Source organism: Megalobrama amblycephala, linkage group LG24 (assembly GCF_018812025.1).
Source record: "Megalobrama amblycephala isolate DHTTF-2021 linkage group LG24, ASM1881202v1, whole genome shotgun sequence".
Taxonomy (NCBI): domain Eukaryota; kingdom Metazoa; phylum Chordata; class Actinopteri; order Cypriniformes; family Xenocyprididae; genus Megalobrama; species Megalobrama amblycephala.
This window is the reverse complement of record NC_063067.1, coordinates 22,786,465-22,809,869: the sequence shown is the minus strand read 5'-3', so window position 1 is coordinate 22,809,869 and position 23,405 is coordinate 22,786,465. Positions and strand designations below refer to the sequence as shown.

Here is a 23,405-nt window from a genome sequence, read left to right as displayed (position 1 = left end):
CTCATTATTGCTTATATTTAATAACAGTTATACACTACAACACTATTTTTTCATGTTATTAAAGGTGGTAAAGAGGATGTTTTGTTTTATACATTTTTGCAATATTACTTGAAACTGTGTTTACTAAGTGATAAAAGACTATTTATTAGGCGCACTGAAAGGAATATTATTAATATACATCATCTGTGCACGAGGTAGGGCCTTAAAAACATCAGCCAATCGTTTACGCGATCATCGCTTAAACGATTGGCCCTCTGGCTTGTCAATCACTGCCATGACGTTCCTTGTGAGAGACGCGCGGCTGTGCGCTCTAGTAACTTTCCACACTACATGCGCCGCATGCAATGTTTTTGTCAGGAGACAGGAGTAACAACTGCAGATTATGAGGTGAGTCCGACATAATGAATCCACTAAGTGTGTGCGCAGCTTAACGATTGTAAGGCCGATTATGAATGTAAATTGATACTTATGACTGATCGCGCTCAAACGCGTCTAGTCAGAGCCAGTTGCGTTCAGTCTGCGATTACAGTCGGTTTTCAAATTCCATGTGAAAGTATATAAATCTGCTTCAGGAGCAGGAAACTATCGCTGTATGTTGAGCACAGTCAGAATGTTTTAGCTAGTCGTAAAATGTGTATAATTTCAAACGCTCATTTCAAAAACTCAGTCGACGAAAACATCCTCTATACCACCTTTAACTAATGTTAACAAGATTTTAATAATGTATTAGTAAATGTTGAAATTAACATTAACAAAGATTAATAAATGCTGTATAAGTGCAGTTCTTATTAGGTATCTTATTACAGGTATCTCACAAGACGAGACGAGACTCGAGATTGAGTTCACAAGACGAGACAAGATTTTTACTATTTTTAAGAAATCCTCAGTGGTGAAATACATGACTAGAAAAAATATTCTGAAGGTGTATTTGAAATGTTTTAACTAATCATCTTGTAATGAATGTCATTCAGTTCTACTTTCTGAGTATGAATTATCATATGCAGTAAAAGACAACAATACTCAAGCACTGTAAAAGTTTTTCCTTTGAGTTTTTCGTGTACAGACAACACCACTGTCAAAATGTTGTTCACATGGATCCATGAAAACAACTAAAAACGCTGTATGATCTGCTGCCAGGCTCAGTAGATGGCGATGTCACTTTGTAAAGAAACATGACGCGCCTATAGACAAAACATTTGTACACATGCGCATGAACTGAACTCCGTTCTCACAAATTCACGTGTTTCCAGTTTACACGGAGAATGACAAAACGGTATAAATTTTCAAAAATGGTAACTTTGAAACCTGTTACAATAAGTTCTGCATTTATTAACATTAATGTATTAACCAACACAACTAACAATGAGCCATTGTCGTGTGAATGGCGAATCTCAACATAACACCGTTTACTGTTACGTAATAGTCGGGATCATTAATATGTACGCCCCCAATATTTGCATTATGCCAGCTCATGTTCAAGGCATTAGACAAGCCAGTCATTAACGTCTGGAGCTGCACAGCTGAATCATCAGACTAGGTAAGTAAGCAAGAACAATTAGCGAAAAATGTGCTTAGATGGAGCGATAATAACTGACATGATCCATGATTACATGAAAACTCTTATTCATTTTCATGGTGAACACTTTGTACAATTAAGTCTTTCTAACCATAATTTCGTTAGCATCTTGCTAATGTACTGTCAAATGTGGTTAAATAAGTTACCATAATTTATTACTGTTGACTCACAGGAGACTGAGAGATGGTCACTATTTTCATTTTTACATCACTTGCAGACTGTACTAATTCATAAACGCAACTTCGATTCTTTAGAAATCTCGTCAACAGTGTAGCATTAGCCCATTAGCCACGGAGCATAGCCTCAAAGTGATTCACGAGATCAAATCGTAAACATCCAAATAAATACTATACTCACATGATCCGAAGCATGCATGCAGCATGCATGACGAACATTTTGTGAAGATCCATTTGAGGGTTATATGTAAATGCACTGTATTATAGTCGAGAGCTCAGGGGGCAGGGAGCGCGAGATTTAAAGGGGCCGTGCGCTGAATTGGTGCATATTTAATGATGCCCCAAAATAGGCAGTTAAAAAAATGAAGTAAAAAAAATCTGTGGGGTATTTTGAGCTGAAACTTCGCAGACACATTCAGGGGACACCTTAGACTTATATTACATCTTGTGAAAGAACGTTCTAGGGCACCTTTATGTTGAATATGGTGTTGTGTAAATGGCCCCCAGTTTCAAGTAATTTGTTCCCAAGGTTACTCATTTTTTTATTAATTAATATCCCCTGTTCCTGGTTTTACCCCTCAATGTTTGTATGTGTAATTATAGCCTTGTGTTTCAATCTTTAGTCCTTTTTGTTTGGTTCTCCAGTGTCCCAGCGTATGGTTATATCAAATTTGTTTTGGTGTTTTGCTAAAATAAAACTACTGCTAATATCCTTATCTCTCCTTTCCTTTGTGGAATCAAGCCCAGGTACATATATAATCTCAATTATCAAATGTTTTCAGAGCACTGCGTTCACAGTAAATGCTGCTTCTCTTCATCTCTGCAAGATGTCATGGTTGCACAAAGCAGAAGATTTGAGGTTCCTTCTTAGCTGTGCCTTAGTTAACAAAAACAAAACACTAGATATAACAATACAATGGGGCACAGGAGAACAAGAAACACAGGAACCAAACCATCCGCATAAAAACATCAAGAACAAACAACTTAAGGCCCTGAAATACAGGGCTATAAATATTGAGGGGTAAAACAAGGAACAGGTGTGACTTATTATCAAACCAATGAGTAACCATAGAAACTAATGACTAGGAACTAAATACAAGCAAGGAATCTAAAAACAAAGAACAAAACAGAACATTAATGTCACACAAGCAATGAGTCTCTTTCACTAAACATGCACAAATCTGTGTACGAACGTTTTCATGAACATCATGATTCACCAAAAACTGTCATACTAAAATTTATTCTAAATTTGCAAAAAAAAAAAAAAGAAAAGAAAAAAAGAAGAAACAACTGAAACCACACGTATGCAAAAAGCACTTTCTCTGTGTGGCTTTGTAATCATGTTAAGAAGTTATATTTCATTTTAACATGACTATATATTATATTATATTATATTATGCTGAATAAAGCAGCAGATTTATGTGTATGTTAGCTCAGCTGGCTAATGAGAGGTTTGTATAAAAGGTGTTTATTGTCTTTGAACTTGGTTTCGAGAATGGCACAGTTGGCATTGCTGGAGGATCTGGCGAGAGCATGTCTGCATGAGAGCAATGAAACGCTGTGCAGAGGAAAGGTTGTAGAAAGCCCTTATTTTTGGCTGTGTTTTATGCAAATGACTAGCCTCTCATTTAGAATACTCCAAATTCACTAACATTAGAGCAAGTTTAAGAACAAATTCACATGTGTTGTGAATTAATAGATTTTTAATGAGTTCTCCTGTGCATACAAATGTGAAATAATCCACACAATTATTAGTGAATGAGACCCAGTGTTCCCTCTCATTTTGTTCTTGTTTAGCAAAACATCTCTCTATATCAGACTTGTACAGCGTACACACAAAAGGTGCTTAGGTCTACACATCATGCAGACGCAACTTTAAAGTGCTATTTCTATTTTATTTGACCCCTGATGATCATATTTCTGAAAACAAGCAGTTCATTTAGAAGTTACTAAATTATTAAGCATGTTTTTAAGTCACTTTTTGTACAGTGCTGTGTTAACTGTGCCATTCTTTACTAAGAAATTTGATTAAAAACTAATTTAAAAAAAGGTCATGCAGAACAGTTGAATAGCCCAATATTAATATGAAAGCAAAGTCACCATGAATTCTTAATTTTTATAGAATATTGCAGTATTTATTATAAATTGTTTATCCGTTATTGTTTTAAATTCACATCCCTCATAATCTTTGAATCAAAATAACTTGCAGTGATATCTCTTCTCTGATGACGAGGGCGGGGCAACCTGTCACTCACATGACATCCACCAATAGCAAACCACAACAATAAAATCAATTCCCCACCGACAAAATCAAGCCCCATCCTACATTTGTTCTTGTTCCAGAAGTGTTTCACTCAGATATACGGCACAATAGGGCAGAAAAGACTATCACAGCTTCTGTTTCATGCTGACTTTAAACTTAGATCTATTAAATAACTTCAGGAAATGTGTTATCTAAACACCCCTGAAACACACAACAGACAAAACCTTTTTTTTAACTGAGCTATTTAACCACGGTATTTTTATATAAATCATTTGAAAATAAAGACACAACATCATATATTCATTTTATTTTATGCTCTGAATGTCGTCACAGTTTGAGTTTTACATTGACTGTACACTGACATAGATAACCAATACATTTAAAAAAAAAAAACTCAAATTACAAGCATTCTCTGTTCTACAACAACTAAATAAAACAATGGCTGTTTCTATGAGCCATTTCTGGGAGTGGTTGATTTGGACAGTGTGATATAGCAGCCTGTGAGGAGAGAGAGAGAGAGAGAGACATACAGACAGACGAGAACACAGAATACTGTACACACTATATACACTATGAGTTCCTAATGTGGTCCCCTAATATATTAATTATTACTGCTCCAATGTGTCTTTACAAGCCCTCTTTATATGGGCTAACGGTGGTTCACATGATCTGCATTGATCTCTGCAGTTACACACGACACAGTACTGAAACATGAGATAATGCTGAGATGAAACGCATAAAAGGGCAGAATAGTATCAGAAAGTGAAATAAAGAGTTCAGGCTGTGTTTTGCTTTTGAACCTTCAGTGCACATTGTTGGGGTCTCACCTGTCAATCAGATTATTATTAAGTTATTAACATTTTATGCAGAAAAAAAAATCTTTGGAAAGTGTTAGTTTGAAGTAATATTATAAATACAAGAGCTTAAATTTCCTGTTAAAGTCAACATGAAATGACGTTCACAAACCTATTTTACTTCTTTAAAGGATTAGTTCACTTTCAAATAAAATTTTCCTGATAATTTACTCACCCCCATGTCATCCAAGATGTTCATGTCTTTCTTTCTTCAGTCGGAAAAGAAATGAAGGATTTTGATGAAAACATTCCAGGATTATTCTCCTTATAGTGGACTTCAATGGCCTCCAAACGGTTGAAGGTCAAAATTACAGTTTCAGTGCAGCTTCAAAGGGTCTTCCAGACGAGGAATAAGGATCTTATCTAGCGAAACGATCTGTCATTTTTGAAAAAAAATGTAAATGTATATGCTTTATATAAACAAATGAATCACCTTCCAAGTGGTTCCGCCAAAACCACACTTTCGTATTCTTCAAAAAGCTTACGCTGTATGTCCTACGACTTCCCTATTCAACTTACAGAACGAACGCAGCGCCAGTTCCATTTTTTCCATAAGCAGAATCGATCCATTTGCGATCATTTGTTTATATAAAGCATTTTTTTTTTTTCGAAAATGACCAATTGTTTCACTAGATAAGACCCTTATTCCTCGTCTGGTATCGTTTAAAGCCCTTTGAAGCTGCACTGAAACTATAATTTTGACCTTCAACCGTTTGGAGACCATTGAAGTCCACTATAAGGAGAATAATCCTGGAATGTTTTCATCAAAAACCTTAATTTCTTTTTGACTGAAGAAAGAAGGACTTGGACATCTTGGCTGACATGGGCGTGAGTATGTTAAATTATCAGGAACATTTTATTTGAAAGTGAACTAATCCTTTAATTGTGAGTGAAACTCGATATTAAAACTGTTTTTTTACTTTTTTCTTTCTTTGAATGAATCGCACACAATAAGACCAGGAACATCTTTAGAAAGTAAACCGGGTGAGTTTTGGTTTCATGTTGACTTTAGTACACCAGAATGAATATTGCACTCAATATATGTGATATGTTCGAAAGAAAACCTAATGCTTTGGTTTGGGGTCATGAAAACATGATTACAAAACTGATAAAACATGAAAAATTGTTCTTCAGTTTTCAGCTTATATATCTGACCAGAATGCTTCATTTCACAGACCAGACGTTCATTTCTATAGATATACATTCCTCTAAACATATAGACGCTTGCATAATATAGCAGAATATTCACCTGAAACAATCTCCTGGTTAAAGTAAAAAAACAAAAGTACTTTTTACATGATTGCACTTCATTGCCATGGTAACACTGGTTTATTTTCTATAATAAATAAACACCCAAGAACAACATCGATAACATATCACAGTTAAAGCCTAGCCGATCACTTTGACGTCGCATTCGATGGAAAAACACTCGTTTGATGAGAATCTACACGCCACTATGCTGAAGTAATGCTTTAGTCATCATGACCAACATATTGCACTTATGAAGAAACAAGAGCAATCTTTAATAGATAGAAAAATAATCCAGTCACTGGCCCTCAGAAGTCCTGTGCATAACTCCAAAGGAAAAGAAAAATATGGGGAAAAAATCCAAAAAAGTTCTTTTAAAAAATCTAGCTCCAGTTAAAGGCATGCAAACATATTTTAACATCTCCTCAAAACCCTTACTGTCAGTCTGTGAGATCATGTGACGCTGTACTAGCAGCTCAAAGTGCCACATCATACTGCGTTTGTGCTTCAAAATCAGCTTATATCGGGTCACAATGGAAGGTTTCTATTAGCATACTCCTTTACATATGACTTTGACTCAAACTGACCAAGATATTGTTCTTAAAAAGATTCTGAAAACATTTTTTTACAGTGTTCTATAACATCGCTTTTTGCTTACAATGGTTTGAGTTGCACTACTGTACTACTATACTACACACAAACACACAGCTGACGGGTGCAATGGTCATTGGCACGTTGATTTATGATTGTTAGACAACATATAGAGCTGTCATCTACAACAAATACAGCATTAGAACATCTACTCTGTCATTCTGCTAGTCTGAATGAATATCAGTCGCAAAAACACAATGTTTGAATACAGGCAAACCTACTATTTCATTGTTTGTGTTTATATCTTTGCTGGGTGAATCTAACAAAACCCATCGAGATCAGCAAAACACCTTGCAAGAAAATATTTTGCATAAAGGCAACAAAGCCTGATTTTAGGACCATTAAGATTATTTGTAGATTGATATGCTAAGCACAAGTTTGCACACTTATTAAATTCTCAAAAAAGAAACATTTTGTGAATCCTATTATAATTATATTACTGCAATGTGGAATAATTGTATTATTTGAATTGAAAAATTTCTACAGCATGATAATATTTACTCTATTGACTATAAGTAACTTTATAACTACATAACTTATTCTACTAACCTAAACCTACCAGTCTACTAGTACTCTAATGAGAGTTAGTTGGCATGTAGTTGCAAAGTTTAGTCAGTAGAATATCTAAAGTGGACCATTGAAATGAAGTGTTACCAAAAATAAATAAATAAATAATAATAATAATAAAAAATGTGCAACGTGTCATGAAAATGTCAAAATCAGTGTTGGGTTCAATGCATTACTGTAAATTAATTACTTTTCCCCTGAAAATGTAAAGTAAGGGATTACTCTTGATTTTTTCTGTAATTTAATTATAGTTCCTTCTGATGTAATTGCATTATACTCTATAGCACAATTCTTTATAAAACAATAGTGGATTTAACAGCAAAATTTAACATTTAATGTTAAAATTCATGTTTTTAATGTAACTTTCTCCCTTTAAATACTTAATTTCAAGAATAATTTATGCAATTTCATATTATTTATTTGAAGGAATTGAAAGAGCAGTTTCATGTCTGTCCTTGTATTGATATGGGATTTGTGGAAGATGTAATTTACGGAAGAGGATTAGGGCCAAGCAATAATAAAAAAATAAAATCATCTCGAGATTAAAGTTGTTAAATTTCGAGTAAAAAGTCTAAATAAAATGTTGAGAATAAACTCGTTAAATTACGAGAAAAAACGTGTTAAATTTCGAGAAAAAGGTCGAGATAAAATGTTGAGAATAAACTCATTAAATTACGAGAAAAACTCGTTAAATTTCAAGAAAAAAGTCGAGATAAAATGTTGAGAATAAACTCGTTAAATTACGAGAAAAAAACTCGTTAAATTTCGAGAAAAAAGTCGAGATAAAATGTTGAGAATAAAGTCATTAAATTACGAAAAAAAGTTGTTAAATTACGAGAACAAATTCGTTAAATTATGAGAAAAATGTCGTTAAATTTCGAGAAAAAAGTCGAGATATAATGTTGAGAATAAAGTCATTAAATTATGAGAAAAAAGTTGTTAAATTACGAGAACAAATTCGTTAAATTATGAGAAAAATGTCGTTAAATTCCGAGAAAAAAGTTGAGATATAATGTTGAGAATAAAGTCATTAAATTATGAGAAAAAAGTCGTTAAATTACAAGAACAAATTCGTTAAATTACAAATTTGTTCTCATAATTTAACGACTTTTTTCTCGTAATTTAATGAGTTTATTCTCAACATTTTATTTCGACTTTTTTCTCGAAATTTAACGAGTTTTTTCTCGTAATTTAACAACTTTAATCTCGAGATGGTTTTATTTTTTTATTATTGCTTGGCCCTAATCCTCTTCCGTAGTAATTAGTAGCTAGTAATTGATTACTTTTTTAGAGTATCTTACCTAACACTGGTCACAATGCAATAGATCGTAATGGTCCTTTATTTTCTTTATGCAAAATATAATTGCTTAATTATAATCTTGTGTCCTTCACCCGTAGGCAGAATGCTAAAAGTATGAAAGACAGATGTTGTTTCTGCACATGCGTCACTCCTTCCGCACTGCTCGGGTTTGGCTGGTATGGCTGAGTTTTGCTCATCGAGTGTCCTTTTAAAGTTAAGCTCAGACCAGCGTGCTGACGGTGCAGTGTTTGCTGATCATGTGCTGATCTGTGTGCTGAAGGTTACTGCGCAGGGACTGTGAAAGCTGTCTGAAGAGATAGCGGCCACGCTGGCCGCGTGCTAGAGGGTGATAGTGCGGAGGCTTCTGGGGGAAGCGACATTGCTGTGAGTGGTGTGCGTGAGGCTGGGCGGTGTGGTGCAGGTTGAACGGATGTGGCGTGTGGAGTATGAGGGTGGGATGGGGAGGGAGAGGTGGCGGGCAGCCCATGACAGAGCGCTTGACCCGAGTGCTGCCAGACAGTGACCCGAGGAGGGTGGAGGAGGAGGAGGAGTTTGGAGCGCCATGTCTGTCAGGAAACAGATGCTCCCGGAAGGAAGGTTCTCTCTGGCTCAGAGGAGGACCACTAAAGATGGAGTCCTGCGAGGAAAGAGATGTGGACCAAACATTAACAACAACATTTAAAGCCATTCAGCTTACAGTCAACTACATTTTGAACTGGAAATGTACAGTACAAGAAGTGAAGTGAATACAGATGTGACTGCCCCTTTTAGAGAAGCTTTGGTTTGCTGATCTGTATTTTCATATTAATTTTCTCCACAGGCATTAATAAAAGTTACCTTTTAGATCAGACACTTCAATGCTGTGTTAGCAGCTGACACTTTGGGAACTCTGGCCAGGATTCCCATGAGCGTCTTACCATGCGTGCTTACATTTCACAGGAAACTGAGTGTATAAAATTGGAGAAAATTCCTTCAAAGTGTTGGTATTCATTTTCTTATAAAATGTAACTTTAAAGTGTTTAAAGACATTCTATCATTACAGCTTTTTATATCATTTAAATTGTGAGGTGTCTTTTTTTCCCAATCTTTTTTTTCTACCGTACTGCTTTACTGACTGAAAAACCACTTCAAATAATTTAAGGCACAAATCAAAATCACTGAAAAGAAATGACTCAAAACTGCCTCTTTTCAGCAGGGGTGGCATCTCTGTTTGGTAGATTTCATCTCATGGTAGGAATTCCACAATGTCTCATTGCTTTACAAACCTCTTAAGGTAGGACCTATACATATTACTTCAATTTATATATAAGGAATTTTTTAATACTTTTTATACTTTCACTATTCAGATAATTCAAACACAGCAAGACTGCAAAGAATTCATGTTTTAACTCTTTCCCCGCCAGCATTTTTTTTTTAAATTTTGCCAGCCAGCACCGGCATTTTCATCATTTTCACAAAACTTTCATGGCACCTAGAATATTTTGTTGTAGGAATATCTGGACATGCAAACAAACAAACAAACAAACAAACTAGCTTAATGCTTTCTGTTTTTATCAACACTTGAATGTGGGTAAGTTTCATAAAATATTTTGAACTAAAAGCTGAGAAAATCATGTTTTTGTCAAAAACTTTATCCGGATGAGATTCAGAACGATGATCAAAACCTAGATGGAGAAAATTTAGTCCATCAACAAGCTTCACAGTCCTGTACCTTTATATGGGTTTGACATTTCCTTCACAGTTTTGATTTATATTCTGTTTCATGAGTTCACCCTTACATAGGGCTGCACGATTAATCGCACGATTAGGAAAAGAACATTGATATCGTGCTTAAACGATTTGGCTTAGTGTTGAGCATCCTTCTGTGAGATGATGTGGCTTCTTACACAAAATAAGGCAGTCATGTGTTTATTAGTCATGTTTAATCAATCAAAGTGTTTCAATCTTCAGTTTATTCAGCTACAGCCATAGTGTGATTCCCATCAGTGATGTGTTGTTCTTGAACGATTCGTTCATTTTGAACAAATCTTAATGTGACTTGGGAAAAATGAGTCGTCTCAGGGGATGATTCGTTCAGTCGCGCATGCGCAATATTCTATAGGTTCTGTACTGCTAGTAGTAGTTCACCTGTTTCAGTCAATGCAGTCTGAGCCGGAAAGAGAATTGATTAGTTCATTTTATGAGTCTTTCGGGTTTTTGAGTCGTTCCTTAATCATGTGACAGACCCATACGCTAAACCAATGTCATTTAATTTATGTCATTATGTCCTTTTTGAGCAATCTTCTTATACATATATTAGACCAATATGTCAAGTCTGCCTACGAAAAGCAATTATTATACCAGCAAACTCAAAATTGGAGTAAAAATGAACAAACTAGGCTATAAATACTTTGTATTGTAGGCTTGGATTATTATATATTATATAGCCTAGTGTTTATGTACAGATAGACAGTAAAAAAGACAAATTAATCAATATTTTATTTATAACAGGGTTTTATTTAGTTATAAAATAATAACACCACAGATTCTCAAGAAACAGTAACAAAAACATAGTGACAGAAATGTCAGAAATAGCGTATGGGTCTGTCACGTGATTAAGGAACGAAAGACTCATGAAATGAACTAATCAATTCTCTTTCCGGCTCAGACTGCATTGGTTTAGCGTATGGGTCTGTCACGTGATTAAGGAATGACTTAAACCCGAAGACTTGTCAGACAAGAGGTGAGGTGAGCTTATCATAAACTGAAGACCCAGGTAAAGAATGAATTAATCTTTTCTGTATCATAGCATTGTAGTTTTGTATTGTTTGTAGTGTGATCACATTTGTGTAAGTAGTAGATGTGTTGGGGAAGTAACACGTAACATTTTAATTATTTTATTTATTTTAATCATTTAATTTTGCTGAAATGACTCGAAAAAAGATTTGTTCATTTTGCTGAACGAGACTCAAAAGTCCGAGTCGGTAAAATGATCCGAACTTCCCATCACTAATTCCCATAGGGATTTCCTGGAATGACGTGTGTTATCTACTTCTACAGCAGGGCATATTTGTAGTTTCTGTGCAAAAGTGCCCTCTGGCTTTCAGATGAAGAAGCATTTACTACTGATCACAGAGCTGTACAGCTCTGACAAGCTGCGCATAAAATAATCACCAGCCTTTGCCAAATCGTGTGCAGTTTAATTGCGATTAATCGTGCAGCCCTAACCTAACATATAATCAGATATAGAAAAGTGTGCACATTTGGTATGCTGGCCGAAGGGGAGGGCTCCAAGCTCAGAATTTGGCCTGAACCCAAAGTACTCCCCCCATCTTTGGATGGGATAGGAAATATTTAAGAGTGAGGAGTTGGGGTGGTGGAAAGATGCTGGAAAACTGTCATAGGATAGAGGTAGGTTGGCTATATATATACCTCCTCATCAGATATAGAAATTAAAGTATGCAAATTTGGCATGCTGTCTGAGGGGAGGCCTCTAGGCTTGGAATTTGGCCCAAACCCAGAGTACAAAAAGCAATTGACTAGAGGACAACAGGATTGACTAGAAGACCCCTAAAAAATGTCTGCCGCAAATTGGCAGGCTGGCATTTGCGGGAAGGAGCATGGCCGCTCAACCAGGAGAGCCCACGCAGCATCTGACGGGAATAGCTCACAGAGTTGGACGGGTGGGCCCTACTGGTTGACAAATGAGGTGCACGTCATTTTAACCGCTTGACCGGCAAGGCCCACGCAGCTTCTGATGGGAGTTCAATGCTGAAAGTGGAAAGCATGGCCGTTTCAACCGGAAGGCCTCCCACAACATCCAACAGGAGCCTGTAGATCACAGCATCAGACAGATGAGCCCCATTGGCTAACAAACAAGTTCCACGTGATTTTTTTTTTAAATGCCCGCAGCACTGGACGGGAACTAGCTGCTCACAGTATCAGACGGGTCGGCCCCAACAGTGGTCAAACGGGGCATGCAAATCTTTTAACTGCCTGAATGGGAGGGCTCACACAGCATCCGACAGGAACTAACCACTCAAGGCATCGGATGGGTTGGCCCCACCAGCGGTCAAATGGGGGTCCACAAATCTTTTAACCGCTTGACCGGGAGGGCTCACACAGCATCTGACAGGAGCTTGCTGTTCATGGCATTGGTTGGTAAGCCTTGCTAGAAGCCAAATGGGATGCTTATTTGAGTAGGAGTTTTGTGGGATTGGGTCTGGCCGTTTGACCAGAAGGGCTCTCACAGCATCCAATGGGAGCTTAGGGTGCTCATGGCATTGGACGGGTAAGCCCCACCTGCATTTGAACGGGGGCACCCACTGCATTCAGTCGAGAGGGCTCAACCAGCATTAGAAGGGGCAGAGTGAAACTGTAACGAATTGACCCCGTCACTGCCTCCGAATTGGGAGCCCATGCTGCAACTCAAAGAGGGGCGCCCAGTGGCACAAATGGGAGAGCTCTCACTGCAACCGAATGGGTGGGCTCAACTGGCACTTTGCGGATGTAATTGAGGAAGCCCGCTAACAGGGAGCCCCCACAGCATTTGAACCTGGGAGCCCACAGATGCTGTTATTATTTGAGTTTGGTATGCTGAGAACGCTGGAGTTTGAATAGGGCAGATATGGTGGATTTGAAGTTTCACAAAACATGGACTGGTTAGCTGATGACTGGTTTGATGGGCTTTTTTGATATGGAACTGATTAGACCTGATAAAACTTTTGAAAACATCTGATGAGCATTTACCAAGAATTTGGATCTGTTACTGGGAGAGGCCTTTTTGGGCTGCTGTAGTTGCTGTCCCTATGCAGAATGCATGACTGGGCACCTGGCTGAATGAGAATTTTTTTGTTGTTGTTTTTTTTAAGCATCTGAGAGGAGCCTGCAGCTCACGGCATCAGATGGGTGAGCCTCCCTAGCAGGCGAATGACGTAAGAGCTTTTTGGGCAGCTGTGGTTGCTGCCCCTATTCAAAATGAGTGACTGGAAAAATTGTCAGCTGGATTGGATGAGAATTTTTTTTCAGGTGTTTTTGGAATCAAAAACGTGCGACAGGGTGGTCGGAGTCATCTTGGGTTGGATGGGGATTTGACTTGAGAGCTTCTGAAGTTTAAGAAAGACAAGACAATGGTACAGCTGAATAGGTGACGGGAGATCGAAGTTGTAAATGAAGTGGCATTTTTAGCTTAATCTCTTTGCTTTGTTTGCGGTATTTGTGGAGTGATAGCCCGATTGAAGGGTGGAGATACATCTCACATCGTCAGTATGTCCAGAGTTATGGGTTGTCTATCATCTGGGTGGGGAGGGTAGGATCTTTGAATACCTTTCATAAGGAGTGGGGTCTGCACATTGTTTATTTCAGGGGAGGTTATGCTATAAATTCATTTATGAAGGAATTGGATTCCACTTAAGTATCCTCTAATGGAACTAGTTTGGAGGCCTTCGATGCTATTAAGATAACAAATAAATGATGAGATGGAGAGCAGGGAAAAATCAGAAAACAGCATATTATACATGATATGGAATGTCTTAAAACCTCTCCAAGCTGTCAGGTATGATTGGAGGGTTCTGGGGAAAATGGCTTGGAGGATAGAGCCAAGCGATTCATCAAGAAGAGGTTTTAGTGGGTGATTTATGGGAAGATCAGCTCAGGATAGTGAGGTACTAGGGTTGGGGTTGGATCGACCTCCGGAGCCAGCAGCCTGCAGTAGAATTGCAGCGTTCATTTTTCAGCCAATGTGTTTCGGGTTTAAATAGTATATATGTCAGTTTCTTAAGCTCATATGATCATTGTTTAATTTGTGCTGTCTAGGGGGGAACACTGAGCAAACTATTTTGGTGTAGCGACTGAAAGTGATGCAAAATTCAGAACAGGACAGAACACGAGAAGATTTTGATCTGTGTTCTTGAGAATGACTGAAAAATTGGCATAGTCAGTTAAGTGATTTGACTCGCTGGGTGGGAGGAGAGCACCACCACTGGTGGCAGTTACGCTGCAGCGGCATCCAGCAGGACGGGCTCGGGCATTGCTTCGTACGGCCCCATGACAGGACTGGGCTTTATTCATTCTCTGTGAGAACTGCACGTCTGAGTTGATCAGCGCTTGCCTCAATCCTAATACCATCAATTTTACAATGGGAGAGATAGCCAAAGTATAAGAAGATGGTGGGGAGTGTCACCGGTGGGGGTGATGGTAGTCTTCGGCATCTTGGTGTGCAGGCCCCCTTTGGAGCAGGTGCTCAAGCCTGGGGCTCAGTGGCAGAACCAGGCAGAGAGGGAGTGATCCTGGGGCCAGCAGGTTGCGGTGGAGGATCCGAGGAGAAGTGAGAACTCATCATCAGAGGGAAAGATTTTGATTTCTGACATGATAGTAATCGGATGAGGCCAAATGCTGGAAAACTGTTGTAGGATAGAGGTAGGTTGGGTATATATACCTCCGCTCATGCTAATTAGGTTGATTATCTGAACATACTCCTCCCAAACTTTGTTAATAAAACATCATTAGATGTTTGATGGTCATGTTTTTTTTACATGCTTTTGCTTCTTCTTCACTCTGTGTTTTGAACTGGAGATTCTGTTCCTTTTCAGAAGATGCATAACAGCGCCCCCTACCGTATAATGGCGGGGAAAGAGTTAATCAACAGACACAAGATGTAAACATTAGACAGATGTCTGCATTTGCTGTAATCCTTTTGTAGAGGAGAAATCAAAAGAAGATGTGCTGTAGAACATTCATATTAAAATTGTTCAATCTAACAATCTCGAATCTCGCACATGCACCTAGGTAGGCAGAAGAGATCTTTAACATGCAGAGCTGCAAAAACGCATTGCTCTTTGGAGTGAGCAGTACTTCAGACATTCAACTTTGACACATCTTCAGCTGTCTTATTTCTTTCTTTGACAGAAGATTACATTGTTTGATTCCCAATGTTAGATATTTTGAATGGATGAAGTAAGAAGAACTAAGCAGCAATCCACTTTGAATCAATAGGCCAACTCAAACCATCCACCTGTCAAAATGACAGAATGAAATATAATGAACAATACGAAACTGATATCCACATTTTTCTTGATCTGACGCAGTGTTCGAAGTTCCAATCAGCATGATGAGACTTGCAGGCAGGACTGGCGCCAGCGGAGAACTGCAGAGGGGGGATGACGTAAAGAAAGAGGGCGATGCCGTAACACAAAGTATCCCCAGCTAGAAGAATATTTGTGGCCTATTCACATATTTGTTGGACCGTAAACAAACCTGTCGCTAATACAACTATGAAACTAAAAGGTAATGAGCCAATAAAGATGGCAGAGCACTGAATAATATTACTACATAAAACAAAGGAAAACTGTCAAGGCCAATGTATTTGAAAATAAACACGTTTTAGACCACAAGATATAAAATGTCTTTGATACACAATTTCAGTGGTTTAACCATGAATACAGACAGATTACCATTATACTACCACCAGCAAAAGTAATTAATTGTGTCTGCATTTGACTAACTATGACCAATTATTTAGCCCTCTAAACCAGGGGTCTCCAAACTTGGTCCTGGAGGGCCACTGTCCTGCAGAGTTTAGTTCCAACACCAATTAAACACACCTGAACCAGCTAAACAATATCTAATTAGGCAGAGTAGAAACTTCCAGGCAGGTGTGTTGAGGCAAGTTGGAGTTAAACTCTGCAGGACAGTGGCCCTCCAGGACTGAGTTTGGAGACCCCTGCTCTAAACAACAAATATTTTATCATACCTTTACCCTACTCAGTAGAGCTCAAAATATGACTTTGTGAAACAGACTGTCCTTAACTAAAATGTTGCTATAGTAGCCTAATATTATTAATACTAGAAAGCCTATGCACTTGGCAATTGTGTTTTTTTAAATAGTCTAAGGATAGTCCAGGTGACGCCCCCTCATGGCCCACCCCTCCTGTGGCACCAGCCCTGCTTGACACCAGGCACTGACTAAAGATGAGAAACTTGACTAAAAAAGAAGCTTCACTCTGTGTCTGTATATGTGAAGTTCAACCATCTAACAGACACAAGTGAATTAAAGGAACATCAAGAAGCCATCATCAGATTGTTTGAAAAAAACATGCATGCTTAAACATAGGCGTCAGGTCTTTCTTACCATCTGCACAAGCCCTAGTTTCAGTAGGCGAGCAGTTCATGCATGCGCGTGAGCAGGCAGGCGGGTTAGGCATCAATAAATAAGTTACAAGAAAGAAAAGAATGAACGTTTGACTCATGAAGCAAAGAAATGAGCATTACATGTTATTAAATAAAATAATTACTACCCACTGCCTACTTACTTCCATACTGTGGTCTAGAGATCCTGCACTGGTACGGCACCCATGCTTGCCTGTCCAAGACATGCAGTAGCATAAATTAGAGATGTAACATCCCTCCTCTCTAAGTGCCACAAAACGGATGTAAACACAGAGCAAGCTGAAACTTTTTGAACCTTCTGGGTCACTATCAACATGGCTGCCAGTATTAGCAAATACGCATAAGAAGACACATTGCTCAGTGAATGGTTAAAAACAAGAAGCACTTTTGCTGCCCCCCTGCCCGGTTCAGTAACAATTCCAAGGAACAGTTTTAATTTGGCCATAAAAATGTAGATCTGCATTTACTGTTAGTGTTAGTCTGCTGTTTGATAGCATATGTGTGTAACTTTGTGCCTGTGGTGAGCATGCCAATAGGGATGAACTCTTTAGCTGTTTATCCACCATTAAAATGGCCTCACATGGAGTAGGTCTAATGGTACACAATGGTATCACCAAGGACGCTGCCATAAGACCCAACAGTTTGTGACGGATCTCTTGCCCTGCCCTGCCCTGCTTCAGGCAATTCTGCCTGCATCGTGCATGAAAAAATATTGTCTGCCTCAGAAACAAAACACTTTTCTGAAGGCTTTATCCTCAAACCTAGCCTGTGTACATTATCGAGAATTAAGTCTTGATGTCAAATTACCCACTCCTCCGAATATACTAGAATCAGCCAATCATCAAAGTTATTGAACACCCAGGCGCCCTAGAGCCTCAATGGAGCCCGAGTGGCATCCATATTTTTTGTGAACATACGAGGCATCAAGGCTAGGTCGAAAGGAACAACCTTGAACTGGTAAGCTTTGCCTGAAGCAAACATGAGGTTATCCCTTTGTCTCTAGACCAACCCTGCTACTGGAGAGTGACCTTCCTGCAGACTTCCGTTCCAACCCTGCTCCAACACACCTGCCTGTAATGTTCAAATAAACCTGAACACCTTGATTAGCTACTTCAGGTGTGTTTGTTTGTTTGTAAATATGCATCCTTCAGATCAAGTTAATCAGATTCAAGTCCAAGATCGGTTGCAAACCATCATCCTCTTTCGGGACCAGAAAATATCAACTGTCAAATCAGATTCCTTCTGGAAAGGAGGCACTTCCTCTATGGCTCCTTTCTCCAACAAGGAATGAATTCCTGCCTCAATACAGGAGCCTCCCGAAAACCGACTATTATGGGGAGCACTCCAAGTGGAGTGGGCATGGCCAAAACTGGAGAGAATACTAGAGATCTTCTAGACTTGAACACAACTATCTATGTGCAAACATCTCCCTGTTGTAACCACAACACTATAGTCTTGTAAACTACAGCACTCCTCCGAGGGCATTGTTGCATGAAGCACAAGTGAGAAAACTGTAAAAAATGCACAGGTATAGGCGTCCGAAATGTAGAACATGGCAGACGTGACTCAATATAAGGGGCCAAACATGCACCAAGAGAGCACACCTTGTGGTAACCACATTATGTTCAACCCAAAAGGGGAAAATTAAGAACCTAACTCACTATGTGGGGCCCAACATATACCATGGGGGCACACCCTGTTGTAATCATGACATTGTGGTCGTGAGCAACGTTTCCATGCTCCAAGGACATTATGGGTTGCTGAAACATGATGAATCCAATAATTCAAAGCACAGGCAGATAAACCATCTTCCTGAAGAACAAAAATCTGAGGGATGATGGCGCGAGCACTTACTTTTACAGCATCGGTGACGCTCTGCTTCAGAGGGCAGTGACAGCACCATCAGCCAATGAATTAGTGTGATTCTATATGGGCTTCAGACAATTGTCACACCTGGGGGTTTTCCCATAGTGTCAGCTACAATCGCATTGTTGGAAATTAACATTTATTATTAATATGTTTAATAAATGAACATTTATTAAAAAGTTTAATGAATAATAATAAAACAAACATTTATTAAATTGCTTATTAATAAATGTTCACCTTTTGATTATTATTGTTGCCTCTAGTAATTATATTTCTGATTTTTAATTTCCAACCTATTTTGGGTTCATTTTAAGCCAGCCATATAGTAATTTTTAAACAATAGTTGGGTTAAATAAAACTGCCCAGCACGTTGGGCAAACATTTAACCCAAGCACTGGGTTTGTCCATTTTCAACCCAACTTGGATTGTTTTTAACCCAGCATTTTTTAGAGTATACTTTACCCTATCTGATTACATGTACGTGTGACCTCATGAAATTGTATAGTGATGAATTATTCATCTACTTGATGATTTAATGCACTAGCACTGCTGCAGTTTATATAACAGCCGTCTCTGAAGGCAGAATGCTAGTTTGTAGTGAAATGAAAACTAATTCCTCGTCAAATTAGAATGATATCTAAAATATATAACATCTGTCATTTTATTTTGTAAAGATATGTCCAGATGTGCAGTCTATCAACAACATTTGAGCAGAAGCACTAGGAACAGCCATGAGCTGACGGTGTGAACGCAGCTTCAAATGAAAATGAATAGGGTCAAATTGTCAACATTAAAATAGTTCAATAGTACAGCAAGAAGAAACAATGTGTGTTAAGATTATTTTAGTGTAAAATCACTACAGCACTTGTGCAAAGTTATTCCACATTTTGACAACTTATAAACCCTATACAACATAAACTTTAAAACCCTAAAACGACTGTGAAAGTTATGATTTAAACAACTTTACAGCTCAAATAATACACATTTCTAACAGAAGAAACATGTAAGCACTTTTATAAAAGTTATACACTTCACATTTCAGCTTTTAAAACCTCCAAAATGAACATTTCTTTTGTAAGTGAACTTTGAACAGATTTTTTTTCTTTTTGTGGCAATCAATATGCCACAAACGCTGTCAATTGAGTATAATTTGTATTGAACCCAGAATATTATTTTAAGAATACATCGGTTGAGCAGGATTGTGACTGACCCTTGCTCCACTTTCTGTGGACCCCCAAGAGCTCTGACACAAATATTGAAAAAAGATTTAGAATACAAACAGTGGATTCCTATGGACCTATTCACACCACGGCTGAACCTTTGCTTGCCAACATTCTTTGTTCTGTGAATACGAACTGCAAACCCTGTAGGACCCATCATTCTGCAGTCATCTAATTTTACCAGTGAAACTCAAAACATTATTTATAATATATTGATATGTGAAAATATTAAGTTTAAGCTGAACCCCTTAAACTTCAAGAATATCATTCTACATAGGGAATCAAACAAAAACATAACATAGTGGGCTCCACAAATATTGGCACCCTTGGTAAATATGAGCAAAATTTGTTTTTGCAATTTCTCTTCTTAGTCTTTCTTTCAAAATATTCACAAAAATCTATCTTTTAATTAAAGTCAATGCAATATAATATATGTATTCCACAATTATTGGGAATCCATACAAATTCTGATGAGTAAAAATCTACCTGAAGTATATTCCCATTCATACGGTATGTTTTTAAGTTCACCTTAGTGATCAGGAACACTTAAGTGACAAGTCTGTTTCATTGGGCACTAAATATGAAGTCATCCATCACTATGGAAAACACCTCAGTAATGATGTGTGGCAAAAGGTCGTTGAGCTGCAAAAATCATGAAATGGCTTTAAGATAATAGTTTAATGCTGTGTGACAGATTGCTGTGGCAGCTCGGTTCAAGCGAAGCGTAAGTGCGAAGTGTACGTGAATGGATCATCTCTTCCACTTTACTACTTGTTACACCATGAAATAAACATGAATGAGCATCAGAAGGAATGTTGAAAGATACAGTACTTACTGAGATCAGTATCATGTCTCGTGTAATCGCTCAATCAGTTTTTCGACAGTGGAAAGACTTCAGTAAAACTGCTTGTGAACAGCATCTCATGTCGAAACATTTACCTCAGAAAAGTCTTTCAGAGACTCATTAGTCAGCAAGAAAAATGAACTCTAGAGAGGAGCTTCTTGCTAAATATATGCACCATATAACATATTCATTATATTTTACTGCTCTTCAATATTCAATGTATGTTTGAATAAATCCGTCACGTTTTTATGACAGCCACCATTTAAATGTTTAAATTTAAAAAAATGGATTGGAGTAGAACAAGAACATGGCAGTCCCCGACCCAAACCCCATAAGATACACCTGCAGGATGAGCTGAAGAACAGAGTCCACAAGCAATATTTATTTTGTGATACATTTTTTTTCTTTCAATTATTTGACTTTAATTAAAGGTTAGATTTTTGTGAATATTCTGAATGAAAGACTAAGAGGAGAAATTGCAAAAACACATTTTCACAGTCACTTTTGTTCATATTTACCAATATACAGTTTATTCACATTCTGGTTGTGCTGCACATCAGTACATCAGATACAGTGAACTCACCTGCTTCAGAAAGATCACGCAAGGAGCTGCTGAGTGCACTCCGCTTTAGTCCCTCTCCCATGGCGTAAGTGTCATCCAGACTAGTGCGGCCCATGGTGCCATTTCCCGTCTCTTTCTTTAGTCCAGACATGCTCTGAGACATACTGGGCCTGACCACCCCTTTCTGCTTCTCCAGCTCAGCTACAAACATTCAAACACAGACATTTCATACATATGTCATACACATCCACATGGACAACAAACTAGAGCTGTTTGCTTTAGCGGATACTCATACTTCATATTTGTCTTCCCATAACATACTAAACCATAAAAATCTAAATGACCCTGGCATGTCCATTAGAAATGAAGGCAAAGTTAATATGCGCTAACACGTAATTGCAATCAAATATTTGAATCGAAGCCAAGCAAGAAATTAGGATAAATGTAAAAATGTCACATTGCATATCCAATTGATTTTCACATTTCAAAGTGGCCCAGATTGGAACGCTGTGGAACGAAGCCTCTGACCCGTACAATTAAACATGCAAATGACGTTTAATATGATTGGATGGCCTTGTCGCATGTAAAATAATTAACAGCGTTACTGCAAAACAGAAAATATGTTCATGAGCCCATGGTTGTCAAATCATAACCATGAAGATGAGTCATTTTTGCAGTTTTCTCCTCTCTTTAATCCTTAACTATAATTATGCATCTGTTGGTATTCTCTGTAAAGAGCATGATGCTCAGAGATGTCGGAAAACTGCAGGGCCGCTCACAAAACCTAGTTTGGTAAAGGTGGGAATCAGGAAGAATAAAGGCCTGTTTACACTCTATCCGGTACTTTTCCATTTCCTGGACCTCAGCGATGGATTCTCGCAGGTCGCTGGTGAATTTCTTGCGGTCCTGAGGGTTGGGAGCATTGAAATTTATCAGGACTTTGAAGTCAGCACCTGGAATGACTGAAGTCAGCCGGATACCATTCGGATAGACTGAGAAAAATAAGAAAATGACATTTTACTCCATAAAATCATATAAAGTAAATAAATTATACATTTATCTGGATTCTTATGGTACACACAGCATTATGCAGGACTGAGAGTGCCATGAAATGAAGGAATAAAATATATATATATTTTTTTAATTAAGTCAAAAGCAAAAATGCCAATAAATCACTGAATTAACCCTTTCGAGCGTGAGTTTAAAATATTCTAACTGTCCCCCCAGAGTGATTTTTTTTAAGGCGACCGTTATTTTAGAACGTTTGCCTTTAATGTTTCCATGGCGACGCGTCTTGCGTGTCACCAGCGCTGAACGCAGCAACAATAACACTGTATGACAGATGGATCGCTATTATTTAGTTTTTCCTTTTATATTTAAAATATTCACAAAATTGCTTACCATGTCATCAACTATATGATATTCCGATTCTCAAATATGTGTAAGTGAGTGTGCTTTGTCGTTTTAAAACCTTTATAAATGATCTTTATCTTGATCTATAATGCGAGATGGGCGCCGCCATCTTAGTTTGCGCTGCAGTTCACAGAGTCCTGTCAGTCGGATTTACAGCAGGTGAATTCATCAATTTCTCCCGAAATATATGCAAGTAAGTGGCTGGTGAACTGGAAGAATAATAGAGTAAACTTTATAGTTACTTAGGCCCATTATGTGCGTCTGATATGAATAAATGTCGGAAAATTATATTTGTTATTGCTGCTTCCACTGATGTCGGACATCAGTGTGTATTTTATAAAACTCTTAATGTATTGTTTTAATGGTGCTTATGCATATTTAAATGTCTGAAACCTTAAAAGAAACATTATGTGGCTGAAAACGCTGCATAGCTGTGATATATGACAAGAGCTGCGCGCATCCGTCTCGCAGCCAGAGCGCGAAAGCACAGTTTGAATCTGGCAGTTATGTGACGTCGCTGAACGTTCGAAATCCCATATGTGGTACCGTACGCCCAGGAGCACTGAAATAAAAATCCCATATGTGGGACCGTACCGCTCAAAGGGTTAAACTACATAAATGCATCGCATACAGTATCCACTTATTGTCTATCTGTGATTTACTTGTTTATTTACATTATGGTGAATTAATACATTGATAACTGATTCCTTCATTTTTAAA

The 23,405-nt window shown here is 38.0% G+C and overlaps 1 protein-coding gene across 1 annotated transcript in view; it reads right to left on the bottom strand.

Moving 5' to 3' along the window:
• Positions 1-8,562: 8,562 nt before the first annotated feature.
• Positions 8,563-23,405, bottom strand: part of iqsec1a (IQ motif and Sec7 domain ArfGEF 1a) — a 95,272-nt gene continuing 80,429 nt past the window's right edge. Inside the window, 3 exon segments of the mRNA XM_048178478.1 lie at positions 8,563-9,272; positions 21,294-21,473; positions 22,103-22,264. Of these exon segments, the coding sequence (XP_048034435.1) occupies positions 9,259-9,272; positions 21,294-21,473; positions 22,103-22,264 (356 nt within the window). The 3' untranslated portion in view covers positions 8,563-9,258.